At 40.9% G+C, this 19482-nt stretch overlaps 1 protein-coding gene across 10 annotated transcripts in view; it reads right to left on the reverse strand.

Moving 5' to 3' along the window:
* The window catches only part of LOC139761740 (uncharacterized), a 313003-nt gene that overhangs the window by 87003 nt on the left and 206518 nt on the right, over window positions 1–19482 (reverse strand). For all 10 annotated transcript variants that reach the window (XM_071686163.1, XM_071686174.1, XM_071686205.1 and 7 more), the window contains one exon: window positions 11597–11647. In XM_071686163.1, the coding sequence (XP_071542264.1) occupies window positions 11597–11647 (51 nt within the window). The remainder of the gene's footprint in view (window positions 1–11596; window positions 11648–19482) is intronic.

A 19482-nucleotide genomic window follows, 5' to 3' on the forward strand; every position in this document is an offset into this window, starting at 1 on the left:
TGACCTGGTAGATCACTGTCCAGCCATCACTCACAACATAATCACGAGGATCATAGTCAGAGATAACCACCAGTGCCATGAGGATCATAACCAACGGTAACCACCAGTGTTATGAGGATCATAACCAACGGTAACCACCATTGCCATGAGGATCATAACCAACGGTATCCACCAGTGTCATGAGGATCATAACCAACAGTAACTACCAGCGCCATGAGGATCATAACCAACAGTAACTACCAGCGCCATGAGGATCATAACCAACAGTAACCACCAGTGCCATGAGGATCATAACCAACGGTATCCACCAGTGTCATGAGGATCATAACCAACGGTATCCACCAGTGCCATGAGGATCATAACCAACGGTAACCACCAGTGTCATGAGGATCATAACCAACGGTAACCACCAGTGTCATGAGGATCATAACCAACGGTAACCACCAGTGTCATGAGGATCATAACCAACGGTAACCACCAGTGCCATGAGGATCATAACCAACGGTAACCACCAGTGCCATGAGGATCATAACCAACGGTAACCACCAGTGTCATGAGGATCATAACCAACGGTAACCACCAGTGCCATGAGGATCATAACCAACGGTAACCACCAGTGCCATGAGGATCATAACCAACGGTAACCACCAGTGCCATGAGGATCATAACCAACGGTAACCACCAGTGCCATGAGGATCATAACCAACGGTAACCACCAGTGTCATGAGGATCATAACCAACGGTAACCACCAGTGCCATGAGGATCATAACCAACGGTATCCACCAGTGTCATGAGGATCATAACCAACGGTAACCACCAGTGTCATGAGGATCATAACCAACGGTAACCACCAGTGTCATGAGGATCATAACCAACGGTATCCACCAGTGTCATGAGGATCATAACCAACGGTAACCACCAGTGTCATGAGGATCATAACCAACGGTATCCACCAGTGTCATGAGGATCATAACCAACGGTAACCACCAGTGTCATGAGGATCATAACCAACGGTAACCACCAGTGCATGAGGATCATAACCAACGGTATCCACCAGTGTCATGAGGATCATAACCAACGGTATCCACCAGTGTCATGAGGATCATAACCAACGGTAACCACCAGTGTCATGAGGATCATAACCAACGGTAACCACCAGTGCCATGAGGATCATAACCAACGGTAACCACCAGTGTCATGAGGATCATAACCAACGGTAACCACCAGTGTCATGAGGATCATAACCAACGGTAACCACCAGTGTCATGAGGATCATAACCAACGGTAACCACCAGTGCCATGAGGATCATAACCAACGGTAACCACCAGTGCCATGAGGATCTTAACCAACGATAACCATCACTGTCAGGAGGATCATAAACAACAGTAACCACCAAAGTCTTGATGATCATAACCACCTGCAACCATCACTGTCATGAGGATCATAACCAACAGTAACCACCAGTGCCATAAGGATCATAACGAACAGTACCCACAAGTGCCATAAACATCATAACCAACAGTAACCATCACTGTCATGAGGATCATACCCAACAGTAACCACTAGTGTCATGAGGATCATAACCAACAGTAACCATCACTGTCATGAGGATCACAACCAACATTAACCACCAGTGTCATGAGGATCACAACCAACATTAACCACCAGTGTCATGAAGATCATAACCAACAGTAACCACTACTGTCATGAGGATCATAACCAACAGTAACCACTAGTGTCATGAGGATCATACACACCAGTAACCACCAAAGTGATGAGGATCATAACCAACAGTAACCACCAGTGCTGTGAGGATCTTAACCAACAGTAACCACCAAAGTCAAGAGGATCATAACCAACAGTAACCACCAAAGTCAAGAGGATCATGACCAACAGTAACCACCAGTGTCATGAGGATCATAACCAACTGTAACCACCAGTTTCATGAGGATCATAACCAACAATAACCACCACTGTCATAAGTATCATAACCAACAGTAACCACCACTGTCATGAGGATCATACCAACAGTAAACATCACTGTCATGAGGATCATACCCAACAGTAACAACCAGCGTCATGATGATCATAACCAACAGTAACCACCAGTGCCATGAGGATCATAACCAAGAGTAACCACCATTGTCAAGAGGATCATAACCAACAATAACCACCACTGTCATGAGGATCATAAGCAACAGTAACCACTAGTGTCATGAGGATCATAACCTACAGTAACCACCAGTGTCACGAGGATTATAACCAATAGCAAACACCAGTGTCATGAGAATCACAATCAACAGTAACCATCACTGTCGTGAGGATCATAACCAACAGTAACCACCACCGTCATGAGGATTATAACCAACAGTAACCACCACTGTCATGATCACAGCTAACAGTAACCACCACTGTCATGAGGATCATAACCAACTTTAACCACCACTGTCATGAGGATCATAACTAACAGAAACCACCAGTGTCATGAGGATAACCAACAGTAACCACAAATGTCATGAGAACCATAACCAATAGTAGCCATCATGCCATGAGGACCATACCCGACAATAACTACCAGTGTCTGTCATGAGGATCATATTAAACAAGCACTGTCAGGACTGTCTCAGACTTGTCATGATACATGCATTTACTCGATATTGTGAACTAGTTTCACAAACAGACAAAACTTCTAAAACTGTTGTCAGGCATATAAGGAAAGCATCTTGGGTCACTACAGCACACCAACAGTTCAAATTACAGATAATGGAGGAGAGGTTTACAATAGACTCATGGAAAGAGTTATACATGAAGTATAACATTAGGATGACTAACATTGTCACTATCATCCAGCATCAAATGGGTTAGCAAAAAGGATGTATTGCATGGTGTTAGGGACACTTGAAGAAACCACTAATTTTCAGCATACTCACTGGGATGAATGTATCTCTGATGTACAAAGTATCATTAATGTTTTGTATCATTCCACCACAGGTGATACCCATTTTGTGTTGTATGGATATGGCAAGAAATATCCATATGACCAATTGATGTCTAAACCACAGACAGTGTATGGATACTGATAATCAAGTAGCATTTAAATTCTCAGGCACCCAGTGTCCACATAAATGAAGGAGAACATAAGTGAATTCAATGAGGGAAGTGAGTTAGTTGAGGTTGGTAGGCCTTCAGCGTGGTGGAGGGGGGCCTGTCCAATGGGTTGGTAGCCTGAGGCATGCACATGGCATCTGTAAAATCATGTCCAATATGTGTGGTGGTAATTTTGCCTCGAAATAATTTAAGGGATGCTGGCTGAGAGGATGGTATAACACCCACAATTGTATAGCAGGTTCTGACCTGTTTTGTTGTGTCACTGTCGGCCGCATTGAGGCCAAGGGTTCACTTTGGGAGAAGAGATGTCTCAGGTGAGATCTACCCAGTTCTGTGGAGTGGCATAAAATAGTCCGAGCAGAATCTAAATTTGGCAGACATTGGCGCTAAGCTGAAGGACCACAAAGTCACGAGGAAGGGTTGGTTTGATGAAAGTACTAAGGCTGGGTTACAGAAGTAAATTATACTATGGAAAATCAATATATGCTGTTAGTGTTGGAGTAGAACTCAGAGGGTGAAAAAGTAACTGGCATTGTAAGGTCGGGCCACATTGACCTAAGTGTGTTGTGGCATATTAAGAAAGTTACCAGGCATTGTGTTGATAGTGAACACCTGGATGTGAACAATTTTGAACCTTTGGAAATCTTTTAGTGTAAATAAAGTTTCATTTAGTTTTGAAAGGAAACTGACCTGTGTGTTTACTGATTTGTACTGGCAAAGATTATTCCTGTAATATTGCTTTTGTAAATGACCAGATTTTTTTTTTCAATGACCTATGCAGAAATTCATTTAATTTAGATTTTCTCTGTAAAAGAGGTGAGGTGAACCCTATGTACTCTGCTATTGATGCTATTTTTGTTTAAGGGCAGTATTGCCTTACTACATGAAGCAACACAAGTACTGACCTAGCATTAAATGGAAGTGGAAGTGGGAGATGCTAATATTTTCATGTATTTTCCTGAAAGAGTTTTAGTTATCTACCAAAGTATGATGGTTATAGCATATCAGATATGAACCAAGACCAAGTCTCTCGAACATCCAAGCCGGAAATCTTAAGTTGTTTATTGGGGTTTGACTCCACAACTAGCAGACACCTAAGTGCCAATAACAGCATCTGAAGATATCCACTTATCAGAAGCTATGGAAGACCCACCAACCATATGAACTCTTGGGTAATCTCAACCTCAAGTGAACAATGATGAACATAAGAACAGGCTAGTTAGACCTAAAGAGATGAGAGATGGTAATTCAGTAATGGTGAAGAATTTTAGTGCTATGAGAGAAAATTATAAGGTAGCATTACAGTTCACAGAACCATATAGGGTAATGTAACACATAAGGGGATGTAAGTACAAACTCAGACATTTAAAAACTCAAGACATTTGAGAGCACACTGACAATATGAAGTTGGAAAAAGAGGAGATAAATGCTTCCAATCCCGCAACAATAACCCCTGCTATACATTTGCCAAAGCCATAAGCATCACTAAATAAGAGGTAAATTGCCCAAGGAAAGTCAGAAAAGAATCTTTGTAAGTCATTCCAGATAGCTTTGTTGAGGTGCCAATGTTTACATTTACAAATGGCTGCTAGAATGGGAGGTGCCTTTAAAATAGACATATTTATGAGAATGTGGTCATATGAACCAAATGTACACTGACACAGAAGTTGAATACTAAAATCCATAGCAAAATAACATTTTATCCTTCAACTGAAATCTGCCACTTTTCCAGGAACATCCTTCACTTCTCATATATACTGTGATTTATATGATGCATACTAATGTTTGAATTTATTGTTTACAAAATAAAATTATTTTAGCTTTTTCTGACTTGGTATGGATCAATATTTTTCTCTTACTCTTGAATGATAATCTTTTTTTTTTCTTTTTTTTTTTGCTTTGTCGCTGTCTCCCACATTTGCGAGGTAGCGCAGGGAAACAGACGAAAGAAATGGCCCAACCCACCCCCATACACAGTATATAATACATCCACACACGCAAAACCATACCTACACAGCTTTGATGGTTTACCCCAGAGCTTCACTCCCCTGTTAAATCCACGACAGACGTCAACCCCCCGGTAACCCATCGACCCAATTCACTCTATTCCTTCCCCTCCTTTCCCCCCCTGCATGTTGGGCCCCCGATCCAAAAATTTTTTCATCCATTTTTCCACCTCCTTTGGGTCTCCCATTCTTCGTTCCCTCCACCTCCGACACATATATCCTCTTGCATCTTTTATCAAAACCCCTTTAAAACCTTTAAAAACTCTCCCCCCCCTTCTCAACACCCCTTTTTTCACCCCCCTTTCCCCCCCCCCCCACCCCCCCCCCCCCCCCCCCCCCCCCCCCTTTTTTTTTTCCCCCCCCCCCCCCCCCCCCCCCCCCTCTTTTTTTCCCCCCCCCCCCGACCCCCTCCAACCCCCCCCCCGCAAAACCCCCCAAACCCCCCCCCCCCCCCCCCCCCCCCCCCCCCCCCCCCCCAAAACCCCCCCCCCACCCCCCCCCCCCCCCCCCCCCCCCCCCCCCCCCCCCCCCCCCCCCCCCCCCCCCCCCCCCCCCCCCCCCCCCCCCCCCCCCCCCCCCCCCCCCCCCCCCCCCCCCAACCCCCCCCCAAAAACCCCCCCCCCCCCCTGTATCCCAAATTTATTCCCAAAACTCCCACATTACTCACCTTTGCTTAAAATCCCCCATCACTATAACCTGGTCTCTTTGCATAAAAACCCACTAACACACTCAATCTTTTATTTCATAAAAAATACTTTTATTAAATTTTAAAAAACTATTCATTAAGTACATTTTACTCATTTCATTATATTTTTTTTATTCTTTTAAACACAGGAGCTAATACCAGTTTTACGGGTTTTAAGATTTAAAAGTTATCTAACCTCTTGATGGGAATATCTTTTGGGGAAAATTTTTATGCTTACATTTTTTAGAAAATGTTGAAAAAAGGGAAACAATACCTGGCTCACCGGGTATAAAAAATATTTTTTGCTTTGAAGCACCACTGTAAAATCCTAATTATCATGCATTTATCATAAACAATACTTTACATAAAAAATAAAATTTCTTCTCACAATTAGTGACATTAGTTTTCATTACCCTTTACAAAAAAAAAAATCATTACATGTTCAGTACTAAAAAAAAGGATGCAAACAATGCATAGTGTACATACCCTTTTCCCTAGGAGGCAGAGTGGAGGCATTTTATCAGGGGACTGAAAGGGCCTAAAATTAGAAATAAATTCTTTCTGTTTGTTTTACCAAATCCCAAAAACCATTTCATTGCTATGTCAGCTAATCACACTTTCCATTCACTGTTTTGTTACTAGTTTCATTTCACCCTATTCATATCTAACACGTCAATGCCATTGAATTTTTCTCCATATATTAAATTTTCAAGTTTTTGTCCTAAATAACTCATCTATTTTCTTTTTTATATTTCAAACTTAATCCTTTCACTTTTTTCCCTCATTTTTTATCTGGTAGGATCATGTGCCTCATTTTTTTTAACTCTTTTTTGCATCAATCAAGTTTTTCAATAACCTATTATTTATATTTACATTTTGTAAAATTTGTTTAATAAACCCATTCTATTACGGGTGTAAGTGTTTTTGACATCATCAGATATAAAAATGTAATTTTTGAAGGATAAAAAAACTGTTTCTCTCTAAGGCAGTGCTATTTTTGAACCTTGATATAATCTTTTGGAAATCCTCTCGGGGTTTAAAAAACTTCTAATCCCTTGCCTTTTGAAAAGAAAATGCCTTTAACCCTTTCTATTCCCCTATTCAGGCTAGCAGCCTGTGGTTCAGCTCAAGTTTCTTTTTAACCCAATTAGCAATTTTCCCTTAGAAAAAATATCCTTTTTCTCACAAGCCAGTGGTCCTGCCTTTCCCTCATAATTTTGGAACATTGACATAACCCCAGGGGATGGTCACTGCTGAAGGGGGAGAAAGGTTTTTCAAAAGAGAAGGGAAGTTGGGTGGTTAAAAATTTTTAAAAAAATTGTTAGGGGAAAAAAACTTGGATAAAAAGTTTTACATTTTTCAGAACAACATTTCTCTCTAGGGTCAGATCATACCATAACCCCTTTTGGCTTTCCCAACAGGGGAGGAGGAGGGTTAGAAAAAATTTCCCATAAAAGAAGTAGGGGAAAAATTGTTACATTGGGGAGTTATCTTGCAGCAGACAGAGTCTGACACCCCCGGATGGAAATTCCTCCCGCATGAAAAGGCCAATCCTCAAAATCTATAGTAAGGATCATTAATCCTTTACCCATGAAATCAATTTTCAGCCACATCCCCAATGGGTGAGAATTCTCCAGAAAAATAGAAATGGTGAATTTTTTTAAAACTTTTTATATAGGGGGGGGACCATAAAGTTTTCCCCTGCTGACATTAATTTTTTCTTAAAAAGTACATCTGATTGCAAAGAAAAAAAAAAAAAATAAATGGGAAAAAAATAATTCATGGTTTATGCCAGACCATTTAAAATTTCCATAGCTTTACATTAATATTTCTTAAAAAAATACATCTGATTGCAAAGAAAAAAATAAAAATAAATGAAAATAATAATTTATGGTTTTTGATGCCCGCATGTTTGGGTTAAAATTTCCCCAAGTGGGAAAAGATTCTTGTTCCCCACACCCTAATGATAAAAGAACTGAATGGGGGGCAGAGAAAAATCAAAGTGCCAGATTTTAAAACAGAGGTATTTTATCAAACCCGTTGCCAATCTTAAGCATTCATCACATTCCCCGTTTGTTATATTATCCCGTATACTTATATTTTTAAAACATTATAAAACAGATTCTCCCTGCTAATGATGAACAACCTGTAAAGGCCATGAAAAAAATTTTTAAAAAGGGGCCCTATTTAAAAGGGGGGGGTTTAGATCCCCCTGTTTCCCGTCTGAGCATTAAAGCACCCTACCCCTGAGATCAATTTATGAATTTCAAAATTTTTACATTTTTGGGTATCTTAAAAGTATTATATTCATAAATTATTATCATTATCATTATTATACTTTTGGGTTCTGTCTCCCCTGTTAGCGAGGTAGCGAAGGGGAAAAAGACGAAAAAAAAGGCTCAACCCCCCCACATACACATGATATACATAAACCCCCCACACGCCCCACAATATATACATACCTATCATTTCAATGTTTTACATACTTAATACACAGACAAATTCAATATACACCCTGTACATATTCCCTAATGCGCCTTCATCCTTCCTACTGCCACCCCACCCAAAATTTAAATGACACCCCCCCCCACGCATGGGGCGTGAGGTAGGCCAGGAAATGACAACAAAGGCCACATTCGTTCAAACACCGTCTTAGCTGTCCTGTGTAATGCACCCAAAACCCCAGCTCCCTTTCCAAAATCCAAGCCCCACAAAATTTTTTCCAAAGGTTTAACCCCCGATGCTTCCAAAGCCTTGGTTCAATCCACTGAACCCCTTAAACCCCCTTTTACCACATCGTTTCCCAAATTTACTCTATACCTTGCACACCTTTCACCCTCCTGTATGTTCAAACCCCCAAACGCTTTTAAATTTTTACTCCATCCTTCCACCTTAATTTTTGGGTTTCCCCCTTCTCCTCGTTACCTCCACCTCTGAAAACTTTAAATCTTTGTCAATCTTTCCTCACTCATTCTCTTATGTGACCAAACCATTTCAAAACACCTTTTTCGCTCTCTTAAACCCCTCTTTTTTTACCAAAATCTCTCCTACCCCTTTCATTAATTACTTGATTTAACCCCCTACACCCCATATTGTCCTCAAACATTTTCATTTCCAAAACATCCAAACCCCCCTCCGCACAACCCCGTCTACGACCATTTCCCCAAAGCCATATAAAAAATTTTTGGAACCACTATTTCCCTTTAAAAATACCCCTTTTTGTCTCTGAGACATCATTTCCCCTTCCACACATTTTTTTAACGCTCCCCGAAACCCTTTTCCCCCCCCCTCATCCTAAAGATTCATTCTGCTTTCCATGGTTCCATCCGCTGCCAGATCCACTCCCAGATATCTAAAACACTTTACTTCCTCCAGTTTTTCTCCATTCAAACTTAGCTCCCAATTGACTTGACCCTCAACCCTACTGTACCTAATAACCTTGCTCTTATTCACATTTACTCTTAACTTTCTTCTTTCACACACTTTACCAAACTCAGTCACCAGCTTCTGCAGTTTCTCACATGAATCAGCCACCAGCGCTGTATCATCAGCGAACAACAACTGACTCACTTCCCAAGTTCTCTCATCCCCAACAGACTTCATACTTGCCCCTCTTTCCAAAACTCTTGCATTCACCTCCCTAACAACCCCATCCATAAACAAATTAAACAACCATGGAGACATCACACACCCCTGCCGCAAACCTACATTGACTGAGAACCAATCACGTTCCTCTCTTCCTACACGTACACATGCCTTACATCCTCGATAAAAACTTTTCACTGCTTCTAACAACTTGCCTCCCACACCATATATTCTTAATACCTTCCACAGAGCATCTCTATCAACTCTATCATATGCCTTCTCCAGATCCATAAATGCTACATACAAATCCATTTGCTTTTCTAAGTATTTCTCACATACATTCTTCAAAGCAAACACCTGATCCACACATCCTCTACCACTTCTGAAACCACACTGCTCTTCCCCAATCTGATGCTCTGTACATGCCTTCACTCTCTCAATCAATACCCTTCCCATATAATTTACCAGGAATACTCAACAAACTTAAAGCTCTGTAATTTGAGCACTCACTCTATTCCCTTTGCCTTTGTACAATGGCACTATGCACGCATTCCGCCAATCCTCAGGCACCTCACCATGAGTCATACATACATTAAATAACCTTACCAACCAGTCAATAATACAGTCACCCCCTTTTTTAATAAATTCCACTGCAATACCATCCAAACCCGCTGCCTTGCCGGCTTTCATCTTCCGCAAAGCTTTTACTACCTCTTCTCTGTTTACCAAATCATTTTCCCTAACCCTCTCACTTTGCACACCACCTCGACCAAAACACCCTATATCTGCCACTCTATCATCAAACACATTCAACAAACCTTCAAAATACTCACTCCCTCTCCTTCTCACATCACCACTACTTGTTATCACCTCCCCATTTGCGCCCTTCACTGAAGTTCCCATTTGCTCCCTTGTCTTACGCACTTTATTTACCTCCTTCCAAAACATCTTTTTATTCTCCCTAAAATTTAATGATACTCTCTCACCCCAACTCTCATTTGCCCTCTTTTTCACCTCTCACACCTTTCTCTTGACCTCCTGTCTCTTTCTTTTATACATCTACCACTCAATTGCATTATTTCCCAGCAAAAATCGTCCAAATGCCTCTCTCTTCTCTTTCACTGATAATCTTACTTCTTCATCCCACCACTCACTACCCTTTCTAATCAACCCACCTCACACTCTTCTCATGCCACAAGCATCTTTTGTGCAATCCATCACTGATTCCCTAAATACATCCCATTCCTCCCCCACTCCCCTTACTTCCATTGTTCTCACCTTTTTCCATTCTGTACTCAGTCTCTCCTGGTACTTCCTCACACAAGTCTCCTTCCCAAGCTCACTTACTCTCACCACCCTCTTCACCCCAACATTCACTCTTCTTTTCTGAAAACCCATACAAATCTTCACCTTAGCCTCCACAATATAATGATCAGACATCCCTCCAGTTGCACCTCTCAGCACATTAACATCCAAAAGTCTCTCTTTCACGCGCCTGTCAATTTACACATAATCCAATAACGCTCTCTGGCCATCTCTCCTACTTACATACGTATACTTATGTATATCTTGCTTTTTAAACCAGGTATTCCCAATCACCAGTCCTTTTTCAGCACATAAATCTACAAGCTCTTCACCATTTCCATTTACAACACTGAACACCCCATGTATACCAATTATTCCCTAAACTGCCACATTACTCACCTTTGCATTCAAATCACCCATCACTATAACCTGGTCTCGTGCATCAAAACCACTAACACACTCAATCGTTTATTTCATAAATAATACTTTTATTCAATTTAACTATTCATTAATGTACATTTTACTCATTTCATTATCCATTTTGTTTATTCTTTTAAACACAGGAGCTAATACCAGTTTATACAGGTTAAGATTTAAAAGTTATCTAACCTCTCTGATGGGTATATCTTTTGAGAAATCATTATGCTTCACATATTTAGAAAATGTTGCAAAAGGAGAAACAATACCTGGACATCACCTGTATACAAAATATATCTTTGCTTTGAAGCTACCACTGTAAAATCCTAACTTATCATGCATTTATCATACACAATACTTTACATAAAAAATAAAATTTCTTCTCACAATTAGCTGACATTAGATTCATTACCCTTTACAGAAAAAAAAATCATCTACATGTCTCAGTACTAAATAAATGGCATGCAAACAATGCATAGTGTACATACCCTGATTCCTAGGAGGCAGAGCTGGAGGCATTTTATCAGGGGACTGTAAGCCTGAAATAGAAATAAATTCATCTGATTGTTTTACCAAATCCCAAAAACCATTTCATTGCTATGTCAGCTAATCACACTTTCCATTCACTGTTTTGTTACTAGTTTCATTCTCATCCATATTCATATCTAACACGTACAATGCCATCTGAATTTTTCTCCATACTATTAAATTATCAAGCTTTGTCCTAAATAACTCATCTACTTTCTTTTTTATATTTCTAACTTAATCCATTTCACACTTTTCTCATCTCGTATCTGGTAGGATCATGTGCCTCACTTCATAACTCATTTTTGCATCAATCAAGCTTTTCAATAACCTATTATTTATATTTACATTTTGTAAAAGTTGTTTACATCAACCATTCTCATTACAGTGTAAGTGTGTTGACATCATCAGATATAAAAATGTAAGTTTGAAGGATGAAAAACTGTTTCTCTCTAAGGCAGTGCTATGTGAACCTTGATATAATCTCTAGGATCCTCTCTGGGTTAGAAACTTCTAATGCCTTGCCTTTTGAAGAAGCAAATGCCTTTCACCCCTTTCTATTCACCTATTCAGTGCTAGCAGCCTGCTGGTTCAGCTCAAGTCTGCTCTTTAACCAATTAGCAATCTCCCTTAGCAATAATATCACTATCTCACAAGCCAGTGGTACTGACCTCCCTCATAATTCTTGGAACATTGACATCAACCCAGTGATGGTCACTGCTGAAGGAGAGAAAGGTTTTTCAAAAGAGAAGGGAAGATAGGGTGGTTAACAATTTAGAAAAATTGTTATGGAAAACTAACTTGGACTGAAAGTTTTACATTTTTCAGAACAAACATTTCTCTCTAGGGTCAGATCATACCATAAGCCTTATGAGCATACCACATGGAGGAGGAGGGTTAGAAAAAGATTTCCTCATAAAAGAAGTATGGCAAAATTAGTTACATTGAGAGTTATCTTGCAGCAGACTAGAGTCTGACAGCCCCAAGGATGGTAATCCCTGCAGCATGCAAGGCCAATCCTCAAAATCTATAGTAAGGTATCATTAATCCTTTAGCCATGAAATCAATTTTCAGCCACATCCCCAATGGGTGAGAATTCTCCAGAAAATATAGAAATGGTGATTATTTTAATACTCTTTTATATAGGGAAGACCATAAAGTTTCCACTGCTGACATTAATATTTCTTAAAAAGTACATCTGATTGCAAAGAAAAAGTAAAGATAAATGAAAATAATAATTCATGGTCTGATGCCAGACCATAAAGTTTCCATAGCTGACATTAATATTTCTTAAAAAGTACATCTGATTGCAAAGAAAAAAATAAAGATAAATGAAAATAATAATTTATGGTCTGATGCCTGCATGATGGCTTAAGCTTCCTCAAGTGCAATAGACTTCTTGTTCCCTACACTCATAATGATAAATGAACTGCAATGGGTGCAGAGAAAAATCAAAGTGCCAGATTTTAATCAGAGGTATCTTTATCAACCCTTGTTGCCAACTCTTAAGCATTCATCACATTCCCTGTATGTTATCATTATACAGTATACTTATATTTATGCATTATAATACAGATTCTACATGCATAATGATGAACAACCTGTAAAGGCCATGAAAAATTTTTAAGGTGCCATATTTAAAGGGGATGTTGAGCATCCCCATGCTTCCAGCTCATGAGCACTTAACAGCACCATACATGAGATCAATTTATGAATTTCAATATATTACATATGGCATATCTTAAAAGTATTATATTCATAAATTATTATCATTATCATTATTATACTTTGATGCTGTCTCCCATGTTAGCGAGGTAGCGCAAGGAAACAGACGAAAGAACGGCTCAACCCACCCACATACACATGTATATACATAAACGCCCACACGCGCACATATATATATACATACCTATACATTTCAATGTATACATACATATACATACACAGACATATACATATATACACATGTACATATTCATACATGCTGCCTTCATCCATTCCTACTGCCACCCCACCACATATGAAATGACACCCCCTCCACACGCATGTGCGTGAGGTAGCGCCAGGAAATGACAACAAAGGCCACATTCGTTCACACACAGTCTCTAGCTGTCATGTGTAATGCACCAAAACCACAGCTCCCTTTCCACATCCAAGCCCCACAAAATTTTCCATGGTTTACCCCAGATGCTTCACATGCCTTGGTTCAATCCACTGACAGCACGTCAACCCCAGTATACCACATCGTTCCAATTCACTCTATACCTTGCACACCTTTCACCCTCCTGTATGTTCAAGCCCCAATCGCTCTAAATCTTCACTCCATCCTTCCACCTCTAATTTGGTTTCCCACTTCTCCTCGTTACCTCCACCTCTGACACATAACATCTTTGTCAATCTTTCCTCACTCATTCTCTCTATGTGACCAAACCATTTCAATACACCCTCTACTGCTCTCTCAACCACTCTTTTTATTACCACACATCTCTCCTACCCTTTCATTAATTACTTGATCTAACCACCTCACACCACATATTGTCCTCAAACATCTCATTTCCAACACATCCACCCTCCTCCGCACAACCCAGTCTATCGACCATGCCTCAAAGCCATATAACATTGTTGGAACCACTACTCCTTCAAACATACCCATTTTTGCTCTCTGAGACATCATTCTCACCTTCCACACATTTTTCAACGCTCCCAGAACCTTTGCCCCCTCCCTCATCCTATGATTCACTTCTGCTTCCATGGTTCAATCTGCTGCCAAATCCACTCCCAGATATCTAAAACACTTCACTTCCTTCAGTTATTCTCCATTCAGACTTACCTCCCAACTGACTTGTCCCTCAACACTACTGAACCTAATAACCTTGCTCTTATTCACATTTACTCTCAGCTTTCTTCTTTCACACACTTTACCAAACTCAGTCACCAACTTCTGCAGCTTCTTACCCAAATCAGCCACCAGCACTATATCATCAGTGAACAACAACTGACTCACTTCCCAAGCCCTTTCATCCACAACAGACTGCATACTTGCCCCTCTCTCCAAAACTCTTGCATTCACCTCCCAAACAACACCATCCATAAACACACCAACATTCACTGGGAACCCCTCAATTTTCTCTCTTCCTACTCGTACACATCCTTTACATCCTCGATAAAAACTTTTCACCGCTTCTAGCAACTTACCTCTTAATACCTTCCATATCAACTCTATCATATGCCTTCTCCAGATCCATAAATGCTACACACAAATCCATCTGCTTTTCTAAGTATTTCTCACATACATTCTTCAAAGCAAACACTTGATCCACACATTCTCTACCACTTCTGAAAGCACACTGCTCCTCCCCAATCTGGTGCTCTGTATATACCCTCACCCTCTCGATCAATACCTTCCCATATAATTTACCAGGAATACTCAACAAACTTATACCTCTGTAATTTGCACACTCACCTTTATCCCCTTTGCCTTTGTACTATGGCACTATACATGCATTCCACTAATCCTCAGGCACTTCACCATGAACCATACATACACTGAATATCCTCACCAACCAGTCAACAACACAGTCACCCCCTTTTTTTAATAAATTCCACAGCAATACCATCCAAACCCACTGCCTTGCCGGCTTTCATCTTCCGCAAAGTTTTCACAACCTCTTCTCTGTTTACCAAATCATTCTCCCTGACCCTCTCGCTTCACACACCACCTTGACCAAAACACCCTATATTTGCCACTCTATCATCACACACATTCAACAAACCTTCAAAATACTCACTCCATCTCCCTCTCACTTCACTACTATATGTTATTACCTCCCCATTTGACCCCTTCACCAATGTCCCATTTGTTCTCTTGTCTTACGCACTTTATTTACCTCCTTCCAAAGCATCTTTTTATTTCCCCTAAAATTTAATGATACTCTCTCATCCTAACTCTCATTTGCCCTCTTTTTCACCTCTTGCACCTTTCTCTTGACTTCTTGCCTTTTTCTTTTTCTACATCTCCCAATCATTTGCACTATTTCCCTGCATAAATCATCCTAATGCCTCTCTCTTCTCTTTCACTAACAATCTTACTTCATCCCACCACTCACTACTTTTTCTAATCTGCCCACCTCCCACGCTTCTCATGCCAAAGGCATCTTTTGCGCAAGCCATCACTGCTTCACTAAATACGTCCCATTCTTCCCCCACTCCTCTTACGTCCTTTGCTCTCACCTTTTTCCATTCTGCACTCAGTCTCTCCTGGTACTTCCTCACACATGTCTCCTTCCCAAGCTCACTTACCCTCACCACTCTCTTCACCCCAACATTCTCTATTCTTTTCTGAAAACCTCTACAAATCTTCACCATCGCCTCCACAAGATAATGATAGGACATCCCTCCTGTTGCACCTCTCAGCACATTAACATCCAAAATTCTCTCTTTCACGTGCCTATCAATTAACACGTAATCCAATAACGCTCTCTGGCCATCTCTCCTGCTTACATATGTATACTTATGTATATCTCTCTTTCTAAACCAGGTATTCCCAATCACCATTCCTTTTTCAGCACACAAAATCTACAAGCTCTCCACCATTTCCATTTACAACACTGAACATCCCATGTACACCAATTATAACCTTAACTGCCACATTACTCACCTTTGCATTCAAGTCACCTATCACTCTAACCCGGTCTCATGCATCAAAGCTCCTAACACACTCACTCAGCTGCTCCCAAAACTCTTGCCTCTCATGATCTTTCTTCTCTTGACCAGGTGCATAGGCACCAATAATCACCCATCTCTCTCCATCCACTTTCAGTTTTACCCATATCAATCTAGATTTTACTTTCTTACACTCAATCACATACTCCAACAACTCCTGTTTCAGGAGTAGTGCTACTCCTTTCTTTGATCTTGTCCTCTCACCAACCCCTGACTTTACTCCCAAGACATTCCTAATCCACTCTTCACCTTTACCCTTGAGCTTCATTTCCCTCTAAAGCCAAATATCCAGGTTCCTTTCCTCAAACATACTACCTATCTCTCCTTTTTTCTCATCTTGGTTACATCCACACACATTTAGACACCCCAATCTGAGCCTTTGAGGAGGATGAGCACTCCCTGCCTGACTCATGCTTCTGTTTCCCCTTTTAGAAAGTTAAAATACAAATTCATAAATTACCTACCTAATATACATAAATGCAAAAATAAATTAAAAACAGAAAAGAAATAAATGAGTCACAATGTGAGTGGTGGCAGTAAACAGACTATGTCAGCCACTGCATGGTGGCGGAGCACTCTATGAGACCTTGTTGACATTTTCAGGTTAAGGTACAGTAAGCACACTGCGTAGGATGTACAAACTGTTTTTGACAACTGTGGACTACAGCCATATTTTGAAGTGACAAAGAAAATTGTTTATAATGACTTTAGTTATATGGTGCATCCAAGAGGTTAATGATAGAGACAGAGGAGAGAGAGAAACCTCTACTGTTCAGCTTCTCCATGGAAAGGTTTCTTAGAAAAATAAAGGTGGAGGCTACCCTCCTAATTTCATGTCCTCTTAACAAAGAGGCCAGGCTGGGTCAAAAAAAAAATCTCTTAATCCAGCAAAAGATGTTCCCCACTGAAAGGAGTTCCATGCACTCTGCTTGAATAAACAGATGTTCCTCTTGATGGTCTGTCATGGTCTATAAAAATTTTCAGCCAAAAATTGACACAGGTAGAGACATATGGTTCTTGCAGGCATCCCGAGGGCTAAATAAAGTTGTTGAGACAAAATACTTGAGTCAGTCAGGGCACTTTTCTGAGCCTAAAGGCGACACAGGTATGAACCTGTGGTCCTTGAGGGCAACTCAAGGGCAGAACCAAGTTGTTGAAATAAAATACAAGAGTGGGTATGGCACTTTTCTCAGCCTAGAGTTGACACAGGTACAGACACTTTTCTGAGCCTACAATTGATGGAAGTACAGAACTGTGATGCTTGAAGGCAACCTGAGGGCTGAACAAAGTTGTTAAGATGAAATACCTGAGTCGCTTGGGGTGCTTTTCTAAGCCTAAAATTGATGCTTGAGGGTGACATGAGGGCTGAACGAAGTCATCAAGATAAAATACTCAAGTTGCTCTGGGCACCATTCTAAGCCTAAAATGGACAGGTGCGGACCTGTGGGGCTTGAGGGCATCCCGAGAAATAAACGAGGTTGTTGAGATAAAATAACCTAGTCAGTTGAGGCACTTTTCTGAGCCTAATATCAACACAGGGATGGGCCTGTTGTGCTTCAGAGTGTCCCAAGAGACAAACAAAGCTGTTGTGATAAAACACCCGAGTCGCTCGAGGCACTTTTCTGAGCCTAAGATTGACACAGGTATGGACAGGCCTATGGTACCTCAGGACATCACGAGAGACGAATGAAGCTGTTGAGATAAAATAATGGAGTCAGTTGGGGTACTTTTCTGAGCCTACAATCGACAAAAGTACGGATCTGTGGTGCTTGAGATCATCCTGGGGGAGGAATGAAGTTGAGACAAAATACCTGAGTTGGTCAGGGCACTTGTCTGAGCCTAAGATTGACACAGGTACAGACCTGTGGTGCTTCACAGCATCTTGAGAGCCAAACAAAGTCTTTGAGATAAAATATCTGAGCAAGTCAGGGCACTTTTCTGAGTGTCATATCGACACAAGTACAGACCTGTGGTGCTTGAGGGTGTCTTGAGAGCCGAAAAAAGTCGTTGGGATAGAATACCTCAGTAGGTCAGGGCGCTTTTCTAAGCCTATGATCGAAACAGGTACAGATGGACCTGTGATGCTTGAGGGCATCTTGAGTTGAACAAAGTCGTTGAGATAAAATACCTCAGTAGGTTGGGCTACTTTTCTGAGCCTACAATTGACACAGGTATGGACCTGAGGTGCTTGGGGGGCATCTTGAGAGTAGTACAAAGTTGTTGAGATAAAATACCCAAGAAGGTCGGGGCACTTTTCTGAGCCTAAAATCGACACCAGTACAGATCTGTGGTGCTTCAAGGTGTCTTAAGAGCTGAACGAGCTCATTCAGAAAAAAATAACTGATTCGGTCGGGCACTTTTATGAGCCTAAAATTGAGGCAAATACAGGCCTGTGGTGCTTGAGGGCACCCCGAGGGAGGTACAAATTCATTGAGATAAAATGCCTGAGTAGATTGGAGCACGTTTTCAAGCCTAAAATCGACAAAGGTACGGACCTGTGGTGCTTGAGGGCATCTTGAGAGCCGAACGAAGTTGTTGAGATAGAATACCCTAATAAGTTGGGGCACTTTTCTTAGCCTAAAATTAACACAGGTACAGATGGACCTGTGGTGTGTGATGGCATCTTGTGAGCTGAAAAAAAGTCGATATAAAATACCTGAGTATGTCAGGGCACTTTTCTGAGCCTAAAATAGACAAAGGTATGGATGGACCTGTGGTGATTGAGGGTCTCCCAAGGGCAGAATGAATTCAATGATAAAATACCCGAGTTGGTTAGGGCACTTTTCCAAGCTCAAAATCGACACAGGTACGGACCTGTGGTGCTTCAGGGTGTCGAGAGCTGAACGAAGTCATAGATAAAATACCCAAGTAGGTCAGGGCACTTTTGAGCCTAAAATCGACAAAGGTACAGATGGACCTGTGACGCTTCAGAGCATCTTGAGAGTAAAACAAAGCTGTTGAAATAAAATCCCAAAAAGGCCGGGGCACCTTTCTGAGCCTAAGATCAACACAGGTGCTTGTAGGCATCTTGAGAGCTGAACGAAGTCGAGATAAAATACCCTAGTCAGTCAGTGCACTTTTCTGAGCCTAAAATCGACATGGGTATGGACCTGTGGAGCTTGAGGGT

The sequence above is a fragment of the Panulirus ornatus genome, chromosome 3 (assembly GCF_036320965.1).
Source record: "Panulirus ornatus isolate Po-2019 chromosome 3, ASM3632096v1, whole genome shotgun sequence".
NCBI classification, from domain to species: Eukaryota; Metazoa; Arthropoda; class Malacostraca; order Decapoda; family Palinuridae; genus Panulirus; species Panulirus ornatus.